We start from the raw sequence: 22,881 nt of genomic DNA on the forward strand, positions 1-22,881 counted from the left end.
AATAATATGAAACTCGGTACACATATAGATTTAATCGGGCCGAACAACTTTCGTGCTCTAAGTTTTACGCCAGTCCAACAGGAAGTCGGCTATTATGGGCTGTATGAAAATGCATGCCCCTGGAATTTGATATACTCCTCCAAGAAAAATTATCCTATCGCCACCAAACTCGGTCAGCATGAAGTCAAGACATGGAGGATGCTAAATTGCGGACAGATTTTTGATATCTCGAACGGTTTGGCCGTGGCGAGGAAACGAAGTTATGGCGAGAAAAGAAAAACACAATGTGTTATAACGTCTTCATACATTTATTGATCTTGATGAAACTTCAGCAGTGTGTTTGTTGTAAGAGGGCGATCACATGGATGTGACTATTGTGAGTCAAAGTTATAGCGCCACCAACTGGCAGCAGGAAGTGTGTTACTTTCAAGATACTTTTGACTAAAGTGGGTGGGTTATTTTTACCTACAGTCACAAAACTCGGTCTGTATATTGTGCTTATCGAGCCGGACAACTTTCTCATTTACAGTCATTAGCTCCGACCAACAGGAAGTCAGATATTTTGGTTTGAATGTGGTTTTGTCTCTCTCTGACAGAGTTCCCCCTGCCATTCTCTGTGTGTGTGGGGAGGGAGGGAGGGAGGGAGGGCACACACACAGACAGCCCCCCCCCTTTTCTGTGTGTGTTTGGAGGGGAGCAGAAAGACTCACACTAGAGTGCGGATCGGGCCGAATTTTTCAGTCCGAGCCTGGCCCGCGTCCGACAGAGCAGTAACCGAACCCGACCCGAGCCCGACAGGCATAAAGATATTTATGTTCGAGCCCGACCCGAGCCCGACAGTTAAAATCCCATTTTTTTCTCATACTAATGACAATTGTACGTTTGTTTGTGTGGAAAGCCCGCTTTTATTAAGCAACTGTAGGAAGGCAATCGGAAATGTCAACAGGACAAGCGCATCAGCGCGCGGAGCAACAAGCGCTCCTAACACCTGGCGCGCGCACATTATGCACGCGTTTCGTTGTCACGGCTACTTAAACAAATGTCCGCACACAGGAAGACGGATGTTATGGTAATATTTTACATGTATTTTAATCACAAAAACGAACGTTTGCATCAAGTGAAAGCATCAGGCACATCGGCTACCTACATAAGCTGTTTTAAATTTAAAATGTTCAATGCCTTATCGCGCTGATGTGACCGAGCCCGACCCGAACCCGAACATCATTTCTAAATATCTGTCCGAACCCGGCCCGGCCCGGCGGGTACCGGCGGGTCCCGTCGGGCTCGGGTCGGGTATCCATCCTCTAACTCACACTGATGCAAGCTCTAAAGCAGACTTCTTCTCGACAGTCAAAGCGGGGTTACGTTATTGCCCGTCGTGCACAGGAACCCGAAAGGCAACGGGGTGGCGGCTTTTTATATATATATATATATATATATATATATATATATATATATATATATATATATAAATAAATATAGCTGCAAGCAGCGATGGAGGGCCCAAGCCGGTGGCAGCGCCAGCCCGGTGCCTTTAGTGTAACTAAAGGCACCAGGGTGGCGGTGCCACCGGCTTGGGCCCGTAATCGCTGCTTGCAGCTATATTTATTATTATTAGGGCCCAAGCCTTGAAAAGGCGAAGGCCCTATTGTTTTCCAAAGGATTATTCTTCTTAACTATTATTATTAGGGCCCAAGCCTTGAAAAGGCGAAGGCCCTATTGTTTTCCTTCGGATTATTCTTCTTTATTATTTATTATTATTTATTATTTATTATTATTATATTACTACCTTTTGGGCACTTTTGGGGGCCTTAACGTGCTCAAAAACTCTTGAAACTTTGCACAAATGTCAGAACCCGCGGCCATTAGAGCCGGACTGAAGCTGGGACCCGGGCGTGGCAGGGGGGCTCGACAGCGCCCCCTGGAACGCGGTCCGAAAACTTGGTCCATAAATCAAACACGCTTGCGTGTAATAATATGAAACTCGGTACACTTATAGATCTCATCGGTTCATATATCCTTCGTGCTCTGACTTTTTACCCCAGCCCAACAGGAAGTCGGCTATTTGGCGTAGTTTAAAAAACACATGCAATGGAATTTAAAATACTCCTCCTAGACGATTCAACCAATCACCACGAAACTCGGTGTGCATGAAGTCAAGACATGGAGGATGAAAAATTGCGAGGGGATTTTTGATATCTCGAACGGTTTGGCCGTGGCGAGGAAACGAATTTATGGCGAATATTGGAAACAGGAAGTGTGTTATAACATCCTCATACATTAATTGATCTTGATGAAACTTCAGCAGTGTGTTCGTTGTAAGAGGCCGATCACATGGATGTGACTATTGTGAGTCAAAGTTATAGCGCCACCAACTGGCAGCAGGAAGTGTGTCACTTTCAAAATGCTTTGAATTCACCCTCTTATTTTTACCCGATTTGCTTCAAACTTTATGTGTATAATGTAAACACACGGCAGATGTAGACCTGTGAAAGAATTATTGATATCTTAAATACTGTTGCCATGGCAACGCTTTAAACTGTTATATTCTTTTTGGGTGCATTTGAGGCTCTTAACATGCTTCAAATTGCATGAAACTCAACATGCATATCAGATTTATTAGGTACTAGGTATGTGTGAAGTTTCAGAAACGGGCGCGGTGGAGGGGCTCAGTAGCGCCACCTTTAGTCAAAAATGGGGTATTAGTTTTACCTACAGTAACAAAAATCGGTATCTATATTTATCTCCCCGAGCCGGACAACTTTCTAATTTACAGTCATTAGCTCCGACCAACAGGAAGTCAGATATTTTGGTTTGAATGTGATTTGATGGGAATTTTGCCAGTCTCTCTCAGTGTCTGTGTGTGTGAGAGAGGAGGGGGGCTTTATTTTAACCCTTTCTCTGCTGTGTGGGACTTCTCGGGCACTTTTGGGGCCCTTAACGTGCTCGAAAACTCTTGAAACTTTGCACACAGGTCAGAACCTGCAGCCATCAGGGCTGGGCTGAAGCTGGTACCCGGGCGTGGCAGGGGAGCTCAACAGCGCCCCCTTGAACGTGGTCCGAAAAACTTGGTCCATATATCAAACACGTTTGCATGTAATAATATGAAACCCGGTACACATATAGATTTAATCGGGCCGAACAACTTTCGTGCTCTAAGTTTTACGCCAGTCCAACAGGAAGTCGGCTATTATGGGCTGTATGAAAATGCATGCCCCTGGAATTTGATATACTCGTCCAAGAAAAATTATCCTATCGCCACCAAACTCGGTCAGCATGAAGTCAAGACATTGAGGACGGTAAATTGCGGACGGATTTTTGATATCTCGAACGGTTTGGCCGTGGCGAGGAAACGAAGTTATGGCGAGAAAAGAAAAACACAATGTGTTATAACGTCTTCATACATTTATTGATCTTGATGAAACTTCAGCAGTGTGTTTGTTGTAAGAGGGCGATCACATGGATGTGACTATTGTGAGTCAAAGTTATAGCGCCACCAACTGGCAGCAGGAAGTGTGTTACTTTCAAGATACTTTTGACTAAAGTGGGTGGGTTATTTTTACCTACAGTCACAAAACTCGGTATGTAAATTGTGCTTATCGATCCGGACAACTTTCTCATTTACAGTCATTAGCTCCGACCAACAGGAAGTCAGATATTTTGGTTTGAATGTGGTTTTGTCTCTCTCTGACAGAGTTCCCCCTGCCATTCTCTGTGTGTGTGTGTGTGTGTGTGTGTGTGTGTGTGTGTGTGTGGGGAGGGAGGGAGGGCACACACACAGACAGCCCCCCCCCTTTTCTGTGTGTGTTTGGAGGGGAGCAGAAAGACTCACACTGATGCAATCTCTAAAGCAGACTTCTTCTCGACAGTCAAAGCGGGGTTACGTTATTGCCCGTCGTGCACAGGAACCCGAAAGGCAACGGGGTGGCGGCTTTTTATATATATATATATATATATATATATATATATATATATATATATATATATATATATATATATATATATAAATAAATATAGCTGCAAGCAGCGATGGAGGGCCCAAGCCGGTGGCAGCGCCAGCCCGGTGCCTTTAGTGTAACTAAAGGCACCAGGGTGGCGGTGCCACCGGCTTGGGCCCGTAATCGCTGCTTGCAGCTATATTTATTTATATATATATATATATATATATATATTTATTATTATATTACTACCTTTTGGGCACTTTTGGGGGCCTTAACGTGCTCAAAAACTCTTGAAACTTTGCACAAATGTCAGAACCCGCGGCCATTAGAGCCGGACTGAAGCTGGTACCCGGGCGTGGCAGGCGGGCTCGACAGCGCCCCCTGGAACGGGGTCCGAAAACTTGGTCCATAAATCAAACACGCTTGCGTGGAATAATATGAAACTCGGTACACTTATAGATCTCATCGGTTCATATATACTTCATGCTCTGACTTTTTACCCCAGCCCAACAGGAAGTCGGCTATTTGGCGTAGTTTAAAAAACACATGCAATGGAATTTAAAATACTCCTCCTAGACGATTCAACCAATCACCACGAAACTCGGTGTGCATGAAGTCAAGACATGGAGGATGAAAAATTGCCAGGGGATTTTTGATATCTCGAACGCTTTGGCCGTGGCGAGGAAACAAATTTATGGCGAATATTGGAAACAGGAAGTGTGTTATAACATCCTCATACATTAATTGATCTTGATGAAACTTCAGCAGTGTGTTCGTTGTAAGAGGCCGATCACATGGATGTGACTATTGTGAGTCAAAGTTATAGCGCCACCAACTGGCAGCAGGAAGTGTGTCACTTTCAAAATGCTTTGAATTCACCCTCTTATTTTTACCCGATTTGCTTCAAACTTTATGTGTATAATGTAAACACACGGCAGATGTAGACATGTGAAAGAATTATTGATATCTTAAATACTGTTGCCATGGCAACGCTTTAAACTTTTATATTCTTTTTGGGTGCATTTGAGGCTCTTAACATGCTTCAAATTGCATGAAACTCAACATGCATATCAGATTTATTAGGTACTAGGCATGTGTGAAGTTTCAGAAACGGGCGCGGTGGAGGGGCTCAGTAGCGCCACCTTTAGTCAAAAATGGGGTATTAGTTTTGCCTACAGTAACAAAAATCGGTATTTATATTTATCTCCCCGAGCCGGACAACTTTCTAATTTACAGTCATTAGCTCCGACCAACAGGAAGTCAGATATTTTGGTTTGAATGTGATTTGATGGGAATTTTGCCAGTCTCTCTCAGTGTCTGTGTGTGTGAGAGAGGAGGGGGGCTTTATTTTAACCCTTTCTCTGCTGTGTGGGACTTCTCGGGCACTTTTGGGGCCCTTAACGTGCTCGAAAACTCTTGAAACTTTGCACACAGGTCAGAACCTGCGGCCATCAGGGCTGGGCTGAAGCTGGTACCCGGGCGTGGCAGGGGAGCTCAACAGCGCCCCCTTGAACGTGGTCCGAAAAACTTGGTCCATATATCAAACACGTTTGCATGTAATAATATGAAACTCGGTACACATATAGATTTAATCGGGCCGAACAACTTTCGTGCTCTAAGTTTTACGCCAGTCCAACAGGAAGTCGGCTATTATGGGCTGTATGAAAATGCATGCCCCTGGAATTTGATATACTCGTCCAAGAAAAATTATCCTATCGCCACCAAACTCGGTCAGCATGAAGTCAAGACATTGAGGACGCTAAATTGCGGACGGATTTTTGATATCTCGAACGGTTTGGCCGTGGCGAGGAAACGAAGTTATGGCGAGAAAAGAAAAACACAATGTGTTATAACGTCTTCATACATTTATTGATCTTGATGAAACTTCAGCAGTGTGTTTGTTGTAAGAGGGCGATCACATGGATGTGACTATTGTGAGTCAAAGTTATAGCGCCACCAACTGGCAGCAGGAAGTGTGTTACTTTCAAGATACTTTTGACTAAAGTGGGTGGGTTATTTTTACCTACAGTCACAAAACTCGGTCTGTATATTGTGCTTATCGATCCGGACAACTTTCTCATTTACAGTCATTAGCTCCGACCAACAGGAAGTCAGATATTTTGGTTTGAATGTGGTTTTGTCTCTCTCTGACAGAGTTCCCCCTGCCATTCTCTGTGTGTGTGTGTGTGTGTGTGGGGGGGGAGGGAGGGAGGGAGGGAGGGCACACACACAGACAGCCCCCCCCCTTTTCTGTGTGTGTTTGGAGGGGAGCAGAAAGACTCACACTGATGCAAGCTCTAAAGCAGACTTCTTCTCGACAGTCAAAGCGGGGTTACGTTATTGCCCGTCGTGCACAGGAACCCGAAAGGCAACGGGGTGGCGGCTTTTTATATATATATATATATATATATATATATATATATATATATATAAATAAATATAGCTGCAAGCAGCGATGGAGGGCCCAAGCCGGTGGCAGCGCCAGCCCGGTGCCTTTAGTGTAACTAAAGGCACCAGGGTGGCGGTGCCACCGGCTTGGGCCCGTAATCGCTGCTTGCAGCTATATTTATTATTATTTTACTACCTTTTGGGCACTTTTGGGGGCCTTAACGTGCTCAAAAACTCTTGAAACTTTGCACAAATGTCAGAACCCGCGGCCATTAGGGCCGCACTGAAGCTGGGACCCGGGCGTGGCAGGGGGGCTCGGCAGCGCCCCCTGGAATGGGATTCAAAAACATGTCCATATATCAAACACGCTTGCATGTAATAATATGAAACTCGGTACACATATAGATCTCATCGGGCCGAACAACTTTCGTGCTCTAAGTTTTACGCCAGTCCAACAGGAAGTCAGCTATTATGGGCTGTATGGAAACGCATGTTCTGGCATTTGAAACACTTCTCCCAGAGAATTCATCCGATGACCACGAAACTCGGTGTGCATGAAGTCAAGACATGGAGGATGCTAAATTGCGAGGGGATTTTTGATATCTCGAACGGTTTGGCCGTGGCGAGGAAACAAATTTATGGCGAATATTGGAAACAGGAAGTGTGTTATAACATCCTCATACATTAATTGATCTTGATGAAACTTCAGCAGTGTGTTTGTTGTAAGAGGCCGATCACATGGATGTAACTATTGTGAGTCAAAGTTATAGCGCCACCAACTGGCAGCAGGAAGTGTGTCACTTTCAAAATGCTTTGAAATCACCCTCTTATTTTTACCGATTTGCTTCAAACTTCATCTGTATAATGTAAACACACGGCAGATGTAGACCTGTGAAAGGATTATTGATATCTTTAATACTGTCGCCATGGCAACGCATCAAACTTTAATATTCTTTTTTAAAGTTTTTGAGACTCTTAGCATACTTCAAATTGCATGAAACTCGACAGACACTTTACATTTATTGCCTAGTACACTTGTGCACAGTTTCAGAAACGGGCGTGGTAAGGGGCTCAGTAGCGCCACCTTTAGTCAAAAATGGGGTATTAGTTTTACCTACAGTAACAAAAATCGGTATCTATATTTATCTCCCCGATCCGGACAACTTTCTAATTGACAGTCATTAGCTCCGACCAACAGGAAGTCAGATATTTTGGTTTGAATGTGATTTGATGGGAATTTTGCCAGTCTCTCTCAGTGTCTGTGTGTGTGAGAGAGAAGGGGGGCTTTATTTTAACCCTTTCTCTGCTGTGTGGGACTTCTCGGGCACTTTTGGGGCCCTTAACGTGCTCAAAAACTCTTGAAACTTTGCACAAATGTCAGAACCCACGGCCATCAGGGCCCGACTGAAGCTGGTACCCGGGCGTGGCAGGGGGGCTCGGCAGCGCCCCCTGGAATGGGATTCAAAAACATGTCCATATATCAAACACGCTTGCATGTAATAATATGAAACTCGGTACACATATAGATCTCATCGGGCCGAACAACTTTCGTGCTCTAAGTTTTACGCCAGTCCAACAGGAAGTCAGCTATTATGGGCTGTATGGAAACGCATGTTCTGGCATTTGAAATACTTCTCCCAGAGAATTCATCCGATGACCACGAAACTCGGTGTGCATGAAGTCAAGACATGGAGGATGCTAAATTGCGGACGGATTTTTGATATCTCGAACGGTTTGGCCGTGGCGAGGAAACAAATTTATGATTAAAAAAGGATGCATAAAGTGTGTTATAACTTAGTTATAGTTTTACCTACAGTTACAAAACTCAGCGTGTATATTGATCTTATCAAGCCGAACAACTTTCTAATTTACAGTCATTAGCTCCGACCAACAGAAAGTCAGATATTGTGGTTTGAATGTGAATTGTGTCTCTCTCTGTCTCTCTGCCATTCTGTGTGTGTGTGTCTGTCTGTGTGGGGTGGGGAGGGGAGGGGGGGATCTGTGTATGTGTGTGTGTGTGTGTGTCTGTGAGGAGGGGGGCTAGTTTAGTTTAAAGGGCACCTATTATGGAATTTTGAAATTTACCTTTCATGTAGTGTGTAACATAGATCTAAGTGAACAAAAACATCCTGCAAAGTTTGAAATATGAAAGTTCACCGTATATAAAGTTATTGTCTTTCAAAAGTAAGAGTCGACTCGGAGTCATTTTTATGAATCGTTAGAAGACCGAAGCTTTTTCTCTGACTAGATGACGTCAACTTGTCAAGTTATTTGAATACGATACGCCCACTTATTGCGCTCCAAGGCAAACTTGAAAACGTCATGGCGACGAGACGCTGTGTTCTGAAGTGCGATCTGCCCAAGGAGGAGCATTTGAAGACTAAGTGGCTACAATTCATATATACAACTATACCACAGAAGTATAGTCCGAGCCTTGTGCTTTGTTTGCGCCATTTTGAAGACGATTGCTTTTTAAATGCAGTCAAACTTGGATTCGCGAGCCGGCTGATATTGAAGGAAGTTCAGTTCCAAGTGTATTTGCATTATCTTCCTCCTCCGTATCACAACCTGTAAGTGTTATTAATAATTAATTGTTGCTTTTATGTTTTATGTAGCATGCTTAATAATTATTTTGTTTGTTGAGTAAGCACCGTTTAGCTTCTAGGTCTTCAATGACAATTGTATTGAGATATGTGAAGTGTTTGTCGTTGTTTTCGGAGTTGTCTTATAGAATAGAGTAATACCTCGTAGTAACGTAACTGCATTTTTTTTTTTTTTGTAAAAACGTTATGTTTATGCATCGGGCTAACGCAAACAAAGACTGATTGTGCTTTTACAATATGAACTGGGCTATGCTCGCTAACATAACATTAAATTCTTTATCTTATTTTTAGTTTTTTACTACAAACTACAAAGCAGTGGACTATAATCATTATTATAACGCAATTTAATTGATAAAAGCATCATTTTACTCTGTGTTAAAAATAAGTATTATCTCTGTAAACACTGCTGGGTCATCTGACCAATCAACGCAGATTAGCGTCGTGCAAAGGAGGGGTTTTGAAAATGAGTCGTTGAACGAATCATTTGGGAGTCGGTGAGCAAATCAGGTAAAAATAAATGCATATTATATGACAACAAAAGTGTTTTTTGTCATTGCATGCATGTAAAACTGTTGTTGGGGACTCCCAAACCAACATTAGGAACATTTTAAATGTCATAATAGGTGCCCTTTAACCCTTTCTCTGCTGTGTGCAAAATCTCGGGCACTTTTGGGGCCCTTAACGTGCTCGAAAACTCTTGAAATTTTGCACACAGGTCAGAACCCGCGGCCATCAGGGCCAGGCTGAAGCTGGTACCCGGGTGTGGCAGGGGGGCTCGACAGCGCCCCCTGGAATGGGATTCAAACACTTGTCCGTATATCAAATACGCTTGCATGTAATAATATGAAACTTGGTACACATTTAGAACTCATCGAGCCGAACAACTTTCGTGCTCTAAGTTTTACGCCAGCCCAACAGGAAGTCGGCTATTGTGGGTGGTATGAAAACGCATGCCCCTGGAATTTGAAACACTCTTTCTAGAAAATTCATCCAATCGCAACCAAACTCGGTCAGCCTGACGACAAGACATTGAGGATACTAAATTGCTGACGGATTTTTGATATCTCGAACAGTTTGGCCGTGGCGAGGAAACGAAATTATGGCGAGAAAAGAGAAACACGATCTGTTATAACGTCTTCATACATTTATTGATCTTGATGAAACTTCAGTAGCGTGTTTGTTGTAAGAGAGCGATCACATGGATGTAACTAATGTGAGTCCCCCCCCTTTTCTGTGTGTGTTTGGAGGGGAGCAGAAAGACTCACACTGATACAAGCTCTAAAGCAGACTTCTTCTCGACAGTCAAAGCGGGGTTACGTTATTGCCCGTCGTGCACAGGAACCCGAAAGGCAACGGGGTGGCGGCTTTTTATATATATATATATATATATATATATATATATATATATATAAATAAATATAGCTGTAAGCAGCGATGGAGGGCCCAAGCCGGTGGCAGCGCCAGCCCGGTGCCTTTAGTGTAACTAAAGGCACCAGGGTGGCGGTGCCACCGGCTTGGGCCCGTAATCGCTGCTTACAGCTATATTTATTTATATATATATATATATATATATATATATATATATATATTTTTGTTATTGCATTTAAAATAGGGCCAGTTTATAGGCTACTCCTAGGCTTACGTTTCTAAATTACAAAGGACCTACTGATGTTTTTGTTATTGTATTTTCAATATTATAGGCTATTATTTGTGCATAAACATATCTGGTTACAATAAACATACCGTTTGTTTGAAAACAACATATTTTGTCATCCTTGCTGCAAGCTTACAAGAGCGATAATATCATTAAACTTGAAGGGGGTCTCAGACAAAAAAAAGGTTGGGAACCACTGGTCTATATAATATATTAGTTTCACCTTTTAAGTTGAATTACTGAAATAAATGAACTTTTGCACCATATTCTAATTTTTCCAGTTTCACATGTATCAGTTTTTCCTCTGTGTGTGAAATCCTGTAGTGTTGTTATCACAGGTGTACTGTAAAGGTGCACTCTAAAAATGCTGGGTTGTTTTAACCCAATTTTGGGTCAAATATGGACAAACCCAAACGTTGGATCAAAAATGCAATTTAAAAATTTAACCCAACGGCTGGGTTTGTCCATATTTGACCCAAAATTGGGTTAAAACAACCCAGCATTTTTTAGAGTGTGACCTTATCGAGACCCTCAAGAGGGTTTAACCCGAGTCCTTCAGCGCTATCTTACCCACAATCCCCAGTCTGATCTTCAACCCTCACACTGGGCCAAACCAGCATGAGGCGCAGAACCAGAGCTCTCTGTGTGTGTGTGTGTGTGTGTGTGTGTGTGTGTGTGTGTGTGTGTGCGTGTGCGTGTGCGTGTGTGTGTGTGTGTGTGTGTGTGTGTGTGTGTGTGTGTGTGTGTGTATGTGTGTATGTGTGTCTGTGTGTGTGTGTGAACTCTGTGACCCCGGCTGCAGGATCAAGTGTTTGTCAAGTGTCTTTCATGATATATGGAAAATATATTCCCTCTGCGCTCGAACCCGAGACGCTACGGCAGCGCTCGAACACGGCCAGAGCTTTGTTTAGATTCCTTTAACTGCGTGTCTCACGTCAGACTTTGAGCACAAACTGCATTTTTTAGTTGGTCAGACATTTTTGGCATTGCATAAGAACAAACTGTGGTGAAGTGTGCTTTTTAAAGAAGAAGAAGAAAACACTCTCCAGAATCACTCTTCATTGAGCTCAAAGAAATTCCATGTTTTTTCAATTTTGTTGTGGCTTTTTCCATATGTGTCCTTGGGAAGTTAAAGCCAAAAAAACATTTTTGACATTTTTGGAGTGTTTTACAAGAAAATACCGTTTCAAATTTCACGTTTCAAAATTCAGTGTGTTACTTGGTGTTTATTTGTAATGTAGTAATATTTCACAATAATACTGTTTTTACTGTATTTATGATCATATAAATGCAGCCTTGGTGAGCAGAAGAGACTTTAACATTAACACTTATAACATTAAAAAAATCCTTAAAATAATTGTATCCCTTAAAACTCATCTTTGGTTTTTGCTGCTTGTTTGTTAGTTCATGTTTCTTCCTGACGCATTTATTGAGTTGTTTAAATTCGAGTAGACGTTCATTTCTCTGCCGGTTGTTGACGGCTGTGTTTCCTCTTTAAATGTGGACGACTTCTTCATAACCCCACACCACAGACTCAACACTGAACACAAAAATATGATCTGCTGGCATTACGAAAGTTAATTATGAGCCAAATGAAGATGAGGATGAAAAAAAAAAAAAAAAAGTTTATTTTCATTATTATTATTAATTCTCTCTTTTACTGTCAATTGTTTGTTACTCTTGACTGTAAATTTTTATTTTAGTTTGTAATTTAAATACGTTTTTCGCTATTACATAAAAAAATAAAAAAATTCAAGCTTGTTTGTGGATATCATCCACATCCAAATGTTCAGTCAGTAAAATGGGTCATAAAGATACAATTTTACTTTAAGGGTTTAAGACTCTAAGGGTTCTCAATGAGTTCTGCATTTAGATTTTGAGCTATATATGCATTCAGATTTATTAATGCATTAACTTTCCCGTGTCCGCAGGTTGATGAAATCTACCACGATGAGTCTCTGGGAACCAACATCAATGTTGTGCTGGTCCGAATGATCCTGGTGGGTTATCGTCAGGTGAGCGTCGAGCATGAACACTTATTTAAAGTCCCATGTAGACAATCATGTGATCCATTAAAACTCAAAATTACATATTGAAGCATTTTTACCTTGAATAAAAATTTCTTCCTGCCTTAAAATATCTTGAATGTAACTCGACACCCTTGCCTCATTTAGTATGCATGGTTCTATGAATATGCAAATGAGCCCCGCCTCCACTCACTCACTCAGAGATCCACTGGTTGACGATCACATGTTGATCTGATTGGTTACAAGGTAGTGTGTGACGTCAGAAACACCAGCGATTTCAAACCGTGTTTTTGAGACTGTCTTTGGTTCACTGCAGTTTTAAGCAGAAAATACTCAGCAATGCTGTCGACTTATGAACTTACACATGGTTTGTCTTAAAGCATATTAATAACTCCACATAGACACATAAACTACATTAAAAGCCTTCAACATTCAGCTACTTCATCTGTACATTATAGGGTAAAAATTCAGCAATTCAGTTCAAAATAATAACGGATCTGCTGGTCAATCATGTGTATGTGCGGTGAGCATTATATCAGGATCAGTCGATACTGTGTGTGCGCCTACATGCCTTTTATTAAAGAGAAGTTATTAAAGCTTTCTGTGGAGTAGTGGAGGGGTTATTATGTGGCTAATAACTAGCCATCTGGAAGACACAGCTGTAAAACACACTCCGATATCAGAGAAGAAGAACGACTCAACCTGCTTTCACATCTGCTTGCAGCTGGAGAGAGAGAGAGAGAGAGAGAGAGAGAGAGAGAGAGAGAGAGAGAGAGAGAGAGAGAGAGAGAGAGAGAGAGAGAGAGAGAGAGTGTGTCATACTAGCGGCAAGATACATTGATGCTTGTCACAAAAAGAGAGAGTTGACGACCAATCAGTGATGCGCTCACACACACACACACACACACTCACTCTCGCTCACTCACTAGCGCACACACACTCTTTCGTGCTCACTCACTTACACACACACACACACACACACACACACACACACACACACTCACTCTCGCTCACTCACTAGCGCACACACACACTCTTTCGTGCTCACTCACTTACACACTCACATGCTCACTCACACACGCACGCACACACACACACACTCTCTCGCTCACTCACTAGCGCACACACACTCTTTCGTGCTCACTCACTTACACACACATGCTCACTCACACACGCACACACACACACACACACACACTCTCTCGCTCACTCACTCTCGTCCTGGAGGACCGGGAAAAAAAATCAAACATGCTAGTCTTTTTGTCGTGATGTGGTGAAGCATCGCAGACTCGGGTCGGTTGTCGTCCACTATGACACACACACACACACACACACACTATACGAGATGAAACGATCAAATCTTGCGTCCCGGCGTCCGTTGTCGTTTACGAATCCCCACGACACCCTACGTCACACTGATCGTGCTAAAATCGTGTAATCTGAACCAGGCATAAAGGTTGCGAAACTTTTGCATCCTCTTTTGCATTTGGAATAAAAATGTTAATTAATAAAACGGAAAGTTTCAATGCAAAGGTTTTTGGTTGGAATGCACAAGTTTAGTGAGTGAACGCAAAAGATGTGAAAGTGAAGGCAAAGTTTCTCAGGGGAACCCGCAAATCTGTGTTCCCATCTTTATCTCCATCACCGCGGCCCTGCAGGACAGATGTGCGAACACACCGCTCAGGACGTCTTTGTGGACCAATAATACCAATGTGGAGATGAATTGAAAGTATTTATTTTCCCTTCAAGATGTATAGAAGTAAAGCAGAAAGTTTAATCTATGCATCTTCTGCTCATATCCATCCAGTGAGTTGTGCTGTCAATCAAACAAAGCTTCTAAACGTGTGTGTGTGTGTGACTGTGACTGTGTCTGTGTGTGTGTGTGTCTGTCTGTGTCTGTGTGTGTGTGTGTGTGTGTGTGTGTGTGTGTGTGTGTGTGTGTGTGTGTGTGTGTGTGTGTCTGTGTCTGTGTCTGTGTCTGTGTCTGTGTGTGTGTGTGTGTGTCCTGATTCCCAGCAGTAATGATAGTTTTCCACCTGACTCTCTGACTGTCTTGAAAGATTAATGCTGACACTCAGTGCCAGGGTGAATCCACACACACCGATCCCGCACGTGTGCGTGTGTGTGTGTGCCTGGCCTCATTACACACGAGACACTGCATCAATCCATTATTGCAGATTAACTTTGTTCATGCCAATTTCGAGGCGCACTGCATGTTTTCTTGTGTGTGTGTGTGTGTGTGTGTGTGTGTGTGTGTGTGTGTGTGTGTGTGTGTGTGTGTGTGTGTGTGTGTGTGTGTGTGTGTGTGTGTGTGTGTGTGTACAAGTATTTTTAATTTCCATTGCATTACCCACGCTGATGGCACTCTGACATCATTTAGAAACATGAGCACGCGTTTCTTGTCACCACACACACGTGTCCTTCTCTTCTGCGATTGGCTGGAAGTTGACAGATGCAGAAGTAAGAGTGCTGAAGAATATTAATGGACGTTGACGTCTAGGTTGAGTGTCGTCTTCATAAGTTCCCGGCGTTTGCTCGGTGTGCCGCTGGAGATGCTGTCAGTCATATTCGAAGGCAAGATGTCAAACTGCAGTGAGCGCTGGGTAACATGTGATTTATGGTTTTAAGCACTGAAAACACAATGAGTAAAAACTCAGATTAAACCTGGAAATGAACAAAGCATTATGATTTAAACAAAAAATTATTATGCTTTCTCTTAAAGTGTAAGGACAAAAAGTCTGTATTAAATTAGAAAAATGCTAAATTTAAGCTTTTAAAAATTGCTAAAAAAATTTTATTTTAAACTATTTTTGAAGACATTTTAAGGATATTAGAAAATGATCAATAATTTACAATTATTTAAATGTTGAAATATTTGTGCTAATGTTTTTACTATTGGCTGCCAATAGTAAAAGTGACAATAGTTTATATTTATATATATATATATAATATTTGTATATGGTTTAATATTTATTATTAAATATTCATAATATTTCTAGAACATGCATCTACAGTAATACTTTTTACAGTAAAAAATAAGATAAATAATAAAAAAATGTTTTTTACCATTGACAGCCACTCTCTGAACAAAACAAACATTGTTATTGTAAATGATTTATCCTCTTGTTTTGTATTAATACTCTTAAAATGGCTTTACATATATCTTTAAGTGTAATAAATACAGATATATTGATATAATATCGGATATTGTGATGGTCCGTGTGATCTGGTTTCTGTAACGTGTGTGTTGTGATGATGGATGATCATGTGTTCAGGCCCGCTGGGGTCTGCTGTGTTTAGTCTGCTTGTGTCACAGTGAGTTGTTGGTATATGTTGGAAGCTGAACAGAAAGCCAGTCAGTCATCGAGTTTCAGCGTCAGCTCGCTCTCAGACGGGTTTACCGGCGGGTATTCATGCTAAACAAACAGCGAAGTGTCCTCAAATAGCCCTCGCTGTCCCAGAGGAGACCGCTCACGTGTTCTGCTGTCGAGGACAAACTTCTCCCCTGTGAGGTTAATACAACGTTTTAATAATGTTCTCAAACGTTATCTGGTCTTAAAGGATTAGTTCACTTTTAAAAAAACTTTTGCTGATAATTTACTCTCCCGCATGTCATCCAAGATGTCCATGTCTTTCTTTCTTCAGTGGAAAAGAAATGAAGGTTTTTGATGAACACATTTCTTCATATAATGGACGTCAATGGGCCCCAAACGGGTCAAGGTCCAGATGACAGTGTCAGCGCCGCTTCAACGGGCTTTAAACGAACACCAGACGATGAATACGGGTCTTATCTAGCGAAACCATCGTCATTTCAAACATAAATAAACAAGTTTAAGTTTTATAAGCACAAGCGCTCGCCTTGCTCTGTTCTGTGATGCGCGTTCGTGACGTCATGTAAAAAGGTCACGCTTCTGTGAAAACTAAAACATTTCTGTCCTGACGAAAATGTTCTTTTAGGCTTTTTAATATTCCAACACCAGGATACACACACGAGATGGGCATTTTAACCGATAAACTGACACAAAGACATTTGAATATGTGTGTATGGTCCTCCTTCCGCACATCTGTAAACACTGACTCGTCAAGCGCGACCTTTTCAATGTAACTGCGTATCACGTGACGTCACGAACGCGCATCACAGAACAGAGCAAGGCGAGCGCTTGTGCTTATAAAACTTAAACTTTATTATTTATTATTGAAATGACGATGGTTTCGCTAGATAAGACCCGTATTCATCGTCTGGTGTCGTTTAAAGCCCGTTGAAGCGGCGCTGACACTGTCATCTGGACCTTGACCCGTTTGGGGCCCATTGACGTCCATTATATGGAGAAATGTGTTCATCAAAAACCTTCATTTCTTTTCCACTGAAGAAAGAAAGACATGGACATCTTGGAGGACATCGGGGTGAGTAAATTATCAGCCAAAGTTTTTATAAAAGTGAACTAATCCTTTAATAATGTTCTCAAAACGTTAGCACAACAACAAGTTCATGGAACGTTGGAAAGTTTCAGTTGGATGTTCATCTGACAGTTTTTAAATGTAACAACTAGTTTCGGAATGTTCAGAACACATTCAAAAGTAACATTCTATAATGTTTGAAGAATGATGGAATGTTCCGTTAACGTTTGAATAACCAATCACTGTAATGTTTTTAAACGTTCAGAGAACATTCAGAAGTAACGTTTATATATAATAATATTGAAGACATTTTAAGGATATTAGAAGCGATCAATAATTTACAATTATTTAAATGTTGAAATATTTTTGCAAATGTTTTTACTATTGGCTGCCAGTAGTAAAATTGGCAATAGTTTATACATATATATATATAATATGTGTATACTATTTAATATTTATTATTAAATATTCTTATTATTTCTAGAACATGCATCTAAGATATATCTAAAGACGTTTTAAGGATATTAAAAATAAGATAAATAAATAAATAAATAAAATATATATATATATATATTTTTTTACCATTGCCAGTCAGTCATCGAGTTTCAGCGTCAGCTCGCTCTCAGACGGGTTTACCGGCGGGTATTCATGCTAAACAAACAGCGAAGTGTCCTCAAATAGCCCTCGCCGTCCCAGAGGAGACCGCTCACGTGTTCTGCTGTCGAGGACAAACTTCTCCCCTGTAATGTTAATACAACGTTTTAATAATGTTCTCAAAACGTTAGCTCAAAAACAAGTTCATGGAACGTTGGAAAGTTTCAGTTGGATGTTCATCTGACAGTTTTGAAATGTAACAACTTGTTTCGGAATGTTCAGAACACATTCAAAAGTAACATTCTATAACGTTTGAAGAATGATGGAATGTTCCGTTAACGTTTGAATAACCAATCACTGTAATGTTTTTAAACGTTCAGAGAACATTCAGAAATAACGTTATATAATAATAACTTATTAGGAACGTTAGCAAAGCTTTCTTTTGTCTCCTACAATTCCTCAAGAGAAATGAAAATAACGCGAGTCAATATTTGTGATGCCTGGAGCTGTTACATGAATGTGGAGCAGCTCAGATCATGTACTGAGAAATGTTTGACCTCATATTGACTCTCGATTGCACAGTTATGAGCCGCTATTGACAAGCTGTGCAGACACGTGCGGTCCGGAAACGTGAGACATTGTGATCAAAATCAGGTCAAAACTGAGTGTGTTTCAGGAGTTTAAAACTTTACTCTATCTCTGAACTCCCATTGGTCCGTGTGGTGGTGATGTAATAGGTGGGCGTGGCTCTGAGGCTCCGCCTTCTCTAAGGTGTAAATCTTCTCCAGTTCATTTCTTCTGTCCAGAAACTGTAGAAGTCTTTATTGTAGAAACTGAAGTTGTAAAGCGACACTGACACAGTTTTTCATGTTTAATACTGTAAAGCTGCTTCTTTAAAGCAATCTGTAGTATAAATAAATGTGACGTGACTGAGCAGAGAACATTTCCAGATCACTATGATCAGATGCCTTCTGTTTTCTCACCGCTGTCATTGTTATGTGTTTATCTTGTTTATTTAGTAGCTAATCTATTCTTCTTGGGTATGTCCATGTATTGGTGTATTGGTGTGTTATAGGATACTGTGGATGATGTGCAGTCCCGAGCATCAGGCTTTATTTGACCATAATGACCGGTTCACTGCATATCATCCCTTATTTGTGTCAAACATGCTTGTGATCTAGCAGACTTTAGAGGAGAGTGTTTGTACAGTAGATCACAGATTACTCAGTTTCTCATGTGGTAATGATCAGTCCAGACGGCAGGCGAACGTTTGATTTTATGTTTAGTCTGAACCCGAGCTTCTCAACTAGTTCTGCTTCAGGACATCATCCTGGCATTACACACCATTTTATTTTATTTAACTTTATTTTGTTGTATTTTATTGTTTATTTAATTTAATTTAATTTAATTTATTTTTTTTATTTTTTTATTATTCATTTATTTTAGTGTTTTATTGTTTTATTTTCATTTTCATTCAAATTAATTTAACTATTTAATTTTTCTTAATTTAATTTAATTTAATTTTTTAATTATATATTTTTTTAATCTATTTAAATCTATCCTTGTTGTTGTTACCAAGTCAAATTCCTAGTTTGTCTCTGCAAACATGGCCAAGAAAGCTGATTCTGATTTAATTTTTAATTTAACTTAATTTAAATTTCATTTTAATTTAATTATTTTATTTTGATTTTATTGAAAGGATAGCCCCTTGAGATGTAACATCTCATTTTCAAGGGGGTCCTAGATACATTTATTTAATGCTATTTAATTACATTTTAAATGTTTTTATTTAATTTAAATTTATGTTTTTTTCTTAATTTTCAAATTAATTTAACTATAAAAAATTTCTTTATTTAATTAAATTTTTAATTAAATTTAATTTTTATTCTATTTAATTTTTAATTTAACTTAATTAAAATGTCATTTAAATTTCATTTATTTAATGCCATTTAATTACATTTTAATTTGTATTTATTTTATTTAACTTTATTTTTTTCTTATTATTTTTTTCGTTCAAATTAATTTAACTATTTAATTTTTCTTAATTTTATTTTATTAAATAAATTTTTTATTCTATTTAATTTGTAATTTAACTTCATTTAAATTTCATTTAAATTAAATTACATTGATTTAACGCTATTTAATTACATTTTAAATGTTTTAATTTAATATCATTTTTTATTAAGAAATGTATTATTCTATTCTATTTCATTTAAATTTAATTTTAATTTAAATAAATTAATTTAATGCTATTACATTTTAATTTTTTTTTATTGCAACAAAAAGCACATTCACATGCATGCCTTTCACAGACGCTTTAAACCCCCCAGTGTAGCCCAGCGGTTCTGGACTGAAATGTTCCTCATGTGGTGTGTGTGTTGTGTGTGTTGCAGTCCATCAGCCTGATTGAGCGAGGGAACCCGTCCCGGAGTCTAGAGCAGGTCTGTCGTTGGGCGAACACCCAGCAGAGACTCGACCCCGATCACGCCGAGCATCACGACCACGCAATCTTCCTCACCAGGCAAGACTTTGGTCCCGCAGGTATGCAAGGTACTGTGTTTCTCTCGATCGAGGCTGTGCAGAGTAAGTGCTTCTGTTCTCCAGCATGCCCACAGACACGAGTTACACTGGGCATCACGCCGACTCGACTCCAAGCAACCAAACATACTCTGACCGCTATATGTTGCGAAGGAGAGTTTTTGGCATGTAGAGGAAAAGAACACATAACAACACTGTCAACAATACTAATATTCCTAGTTAAAATGTATCTCAGTGAAATTAACCAATTTAAATGATTGTGATTCATAATCTCCAATGTTAAAGTTATTATTGCATGCATGTTATTTAACATAAGTAGTAAAAACGTTGTTGTAGTTGAATAACTGTAGGCATCTTAATCTGGGTAGAGGACTCATGTAATGTGGTGTGAATAACAGAGTCTGTGAGGGACGGATTGAGTCTGAACGTGAGCTGAAGATCGGCTGTACATCTGTCCGTCAGTCACGTCGCATTAAATATTGTGTCTCCCATGACTAAGATCCATAACTGAGCAAATAAGTTGGGATAACATTGAATTGCTATTTCGCAAAGATATGTTAACATGATGATATCTAAACTATGAACTTGTTTTTTGTTTCATCAAGTGGTCCCTTTTTGTGTTTTATTTTAGCTGAGGTTTATTTTTATTTTTATTATTTAAAAAAAAAAAAAAATGTATAATAAATAATTTTTTAAAGAAAGTATGTAATCGAGGAATTCAGTCATAATAAATACCTTCATATAATAAACACAGAAACTTCGTCACGGCGACCCGTCAAAATAAAAGTTTGGTTTAACTTGAAGAAATTGTGACAGAAATATATTACTGTTGTTCAGTGGAATGTATGTCTTAATGTAATAATAATAATAATACAATTATTATCAAAACTTTATTTATTAAGGAATAATCACAATTTTTCTTCCATGTTTTCATTTTAGAATAAAAGCTTTTGCAAGCTTTGTTTGCAAAAAAAGGTTATATTTTCATTTGATTAAAATATAAATTCAAATACACAGAAATACAATTTCTGAAAAAACTAAAATATTCAAAGGGCCCTTTTATTGTAAAAAAAAGATAAATTAAATTGTTTTTACGAATTTTGAATTAAGATTTATAAATGCTGTAGAAGTATTCTTTATTCATAGTTCATGTTAACCGAAGTAGTTAACTGATGTAACTTAGACATGCTTTTGTTTATTAAAAATTTATTAAACCATTCAAATAGAATTCAGAACAATTAAAACAGAAAACACTGAATTTGTTAAAAATAAAATGGGATTTGAGAAAAAATAAAATGTATTTCATAGGGCCCTAAAATAATATCTTTGCTAAATAAATAAAATCCTGTTAAATTGTATTGATTTTTAAAAAATCATAAAAAAATTAGACTTGCTTCTGGATTAATACATTTTTATTTATCCATTAAAACAGAGCCTAAAAAAATGTAAATGCAAAAAAAAAAAAAAAAAACGGAAAAAAACTGAATTTTGGCAAAAAATTATTTGGATTTCGTAGAGCTCTACTCTTCTAAATTGTGTAAATGTCATTACATTAAATGCAAAATATCAGTATCATTTCTCTTCACTAACTTCAAGCCTTGGATGTAAGTTTAGAGAATCACATTAACTGTCCGCATGATCCTCTAACCACACACACACACACACACACACACACACACACACACACACACACACACACACACACACACACAATCTATTGCTTTAGGATATAAAGTGTGTCTTTCATCTTCCTTTACAATAAACACCTTGTTCTAGTGCGATGACATTCACACATCACCCTAAGTATACAGTATGAAGACTATTTGACTGAACCAGGATCGTCCTGTGTGTGACTCTCGGTGTGTGTGAAGTGTAGGGACTGGTCTCTGATGGATGTGTGTTGAGGTTTCGAGACTCATGTGTGATGTTTAGGAGACGTGTTCTCGGTTCCTCTCGTCTGCTGTTGCTACGCCACGCTCTCTGTTGTGTTCACAACACCGTCCACAGCCTTCAAACCACAACCCCTGAGGCAAACATCACACTGCGTCCCGAGCCCGAGCGCTGATCCAGGGCCAGTTGGAGGCGTGCAGAAACTCCTGCGCTGGAGCTGTTTGGGGAACGGCCGCACATGAGTGGATCTCCAGTGATTCAGCAGATCCGAGGCTTGGAAGCGGATCAGGAGAACCTGCTTTATAGCCGGCAGATCTTTGTTCTTCAGCTCCAGAAGATGTTGCTCCTCCACCGCGGGCCAATAAATGTTACATGAATAAATGGTTTTTTTTTTTTATTCTTTATGGGCTTTGCAACCCTGTTATGAAAAATTTACTGAAAACAGTTTAAAACCATAATGTGTGTTTTTATTATTTTCTAGTAATAAACATTTATATATATATATATATATATATATTTATACATTTAATATAATATATTATATGAATGTAAATATCAATATATTTATTATATAGAAAAATATATAAAGTTAGAAAATATATATATTTTCTAGTAATAAATTAAATTGCTGAATTATTTTCTAAAATAAACTGTGTGTGTGTGTGTGTGTCCGTGTGTGTGTCCGTGTGTGTCTGTGCGTGTGTGTTAGAAAAAAAATAATATATATTTTCTAGCAATAAATTAAATGGCTGAATTATTTTCTAAAATAAACTATATATGTGTGTGTGTGTGTGTGTGTGTGTGTTTGTGTGTGTGTGTGTGTGTGTGTGTGTGTGTGTGTGTGTGTG

General features: G+C 39.4%; 1 protein-coding gene across 4 annotated transcripts in view; it reads left to right on the forward strand.

Annotated features, from left to right (window-relative positions):
• The window catches only part of adamts14 (ADAM metallopeptidase with thrombospondin type 1 motif, 14), a 108,957-nt gene that overhangs the window by 49,498 nt on the left and 36,578 nt on the right, over positions 1–22,881 (forward strand). For 2 of the 4 annotated variants that reach the window (XM_079595086.1, XM_079595088.1), the window contains exons 5-6: positions 12,518–12,601; positions 19,999–20,155. In XM_079595086.1, coding sequence (XP_079451212.1) covers positions 12,518–12,601; positions 19,999–20,155 — 241 coding nt within the window. The remainder of the gene's footprint in view (positions 1–12,517; positions 12,602–19,998; positions 20,156–22,881) is intronic. The other 2 variants (XM_079595087.1, XM_079595089.1) reach the window with 1 other exon arrangement.

This window comes from Phoxinus phoxinus (assembly GCF_949152265.1).
Source record: "Phoxinus phoxinus genome assembly, chromosome: 21".
Classification (NCBI taxonomy): domain Eukaryota; kingdom Metazoa; phylum Chordata; class Actinopteri; order Cypriniformes; family Leuciscidae; genus Phoxinus; species Phoxinus phoxinus.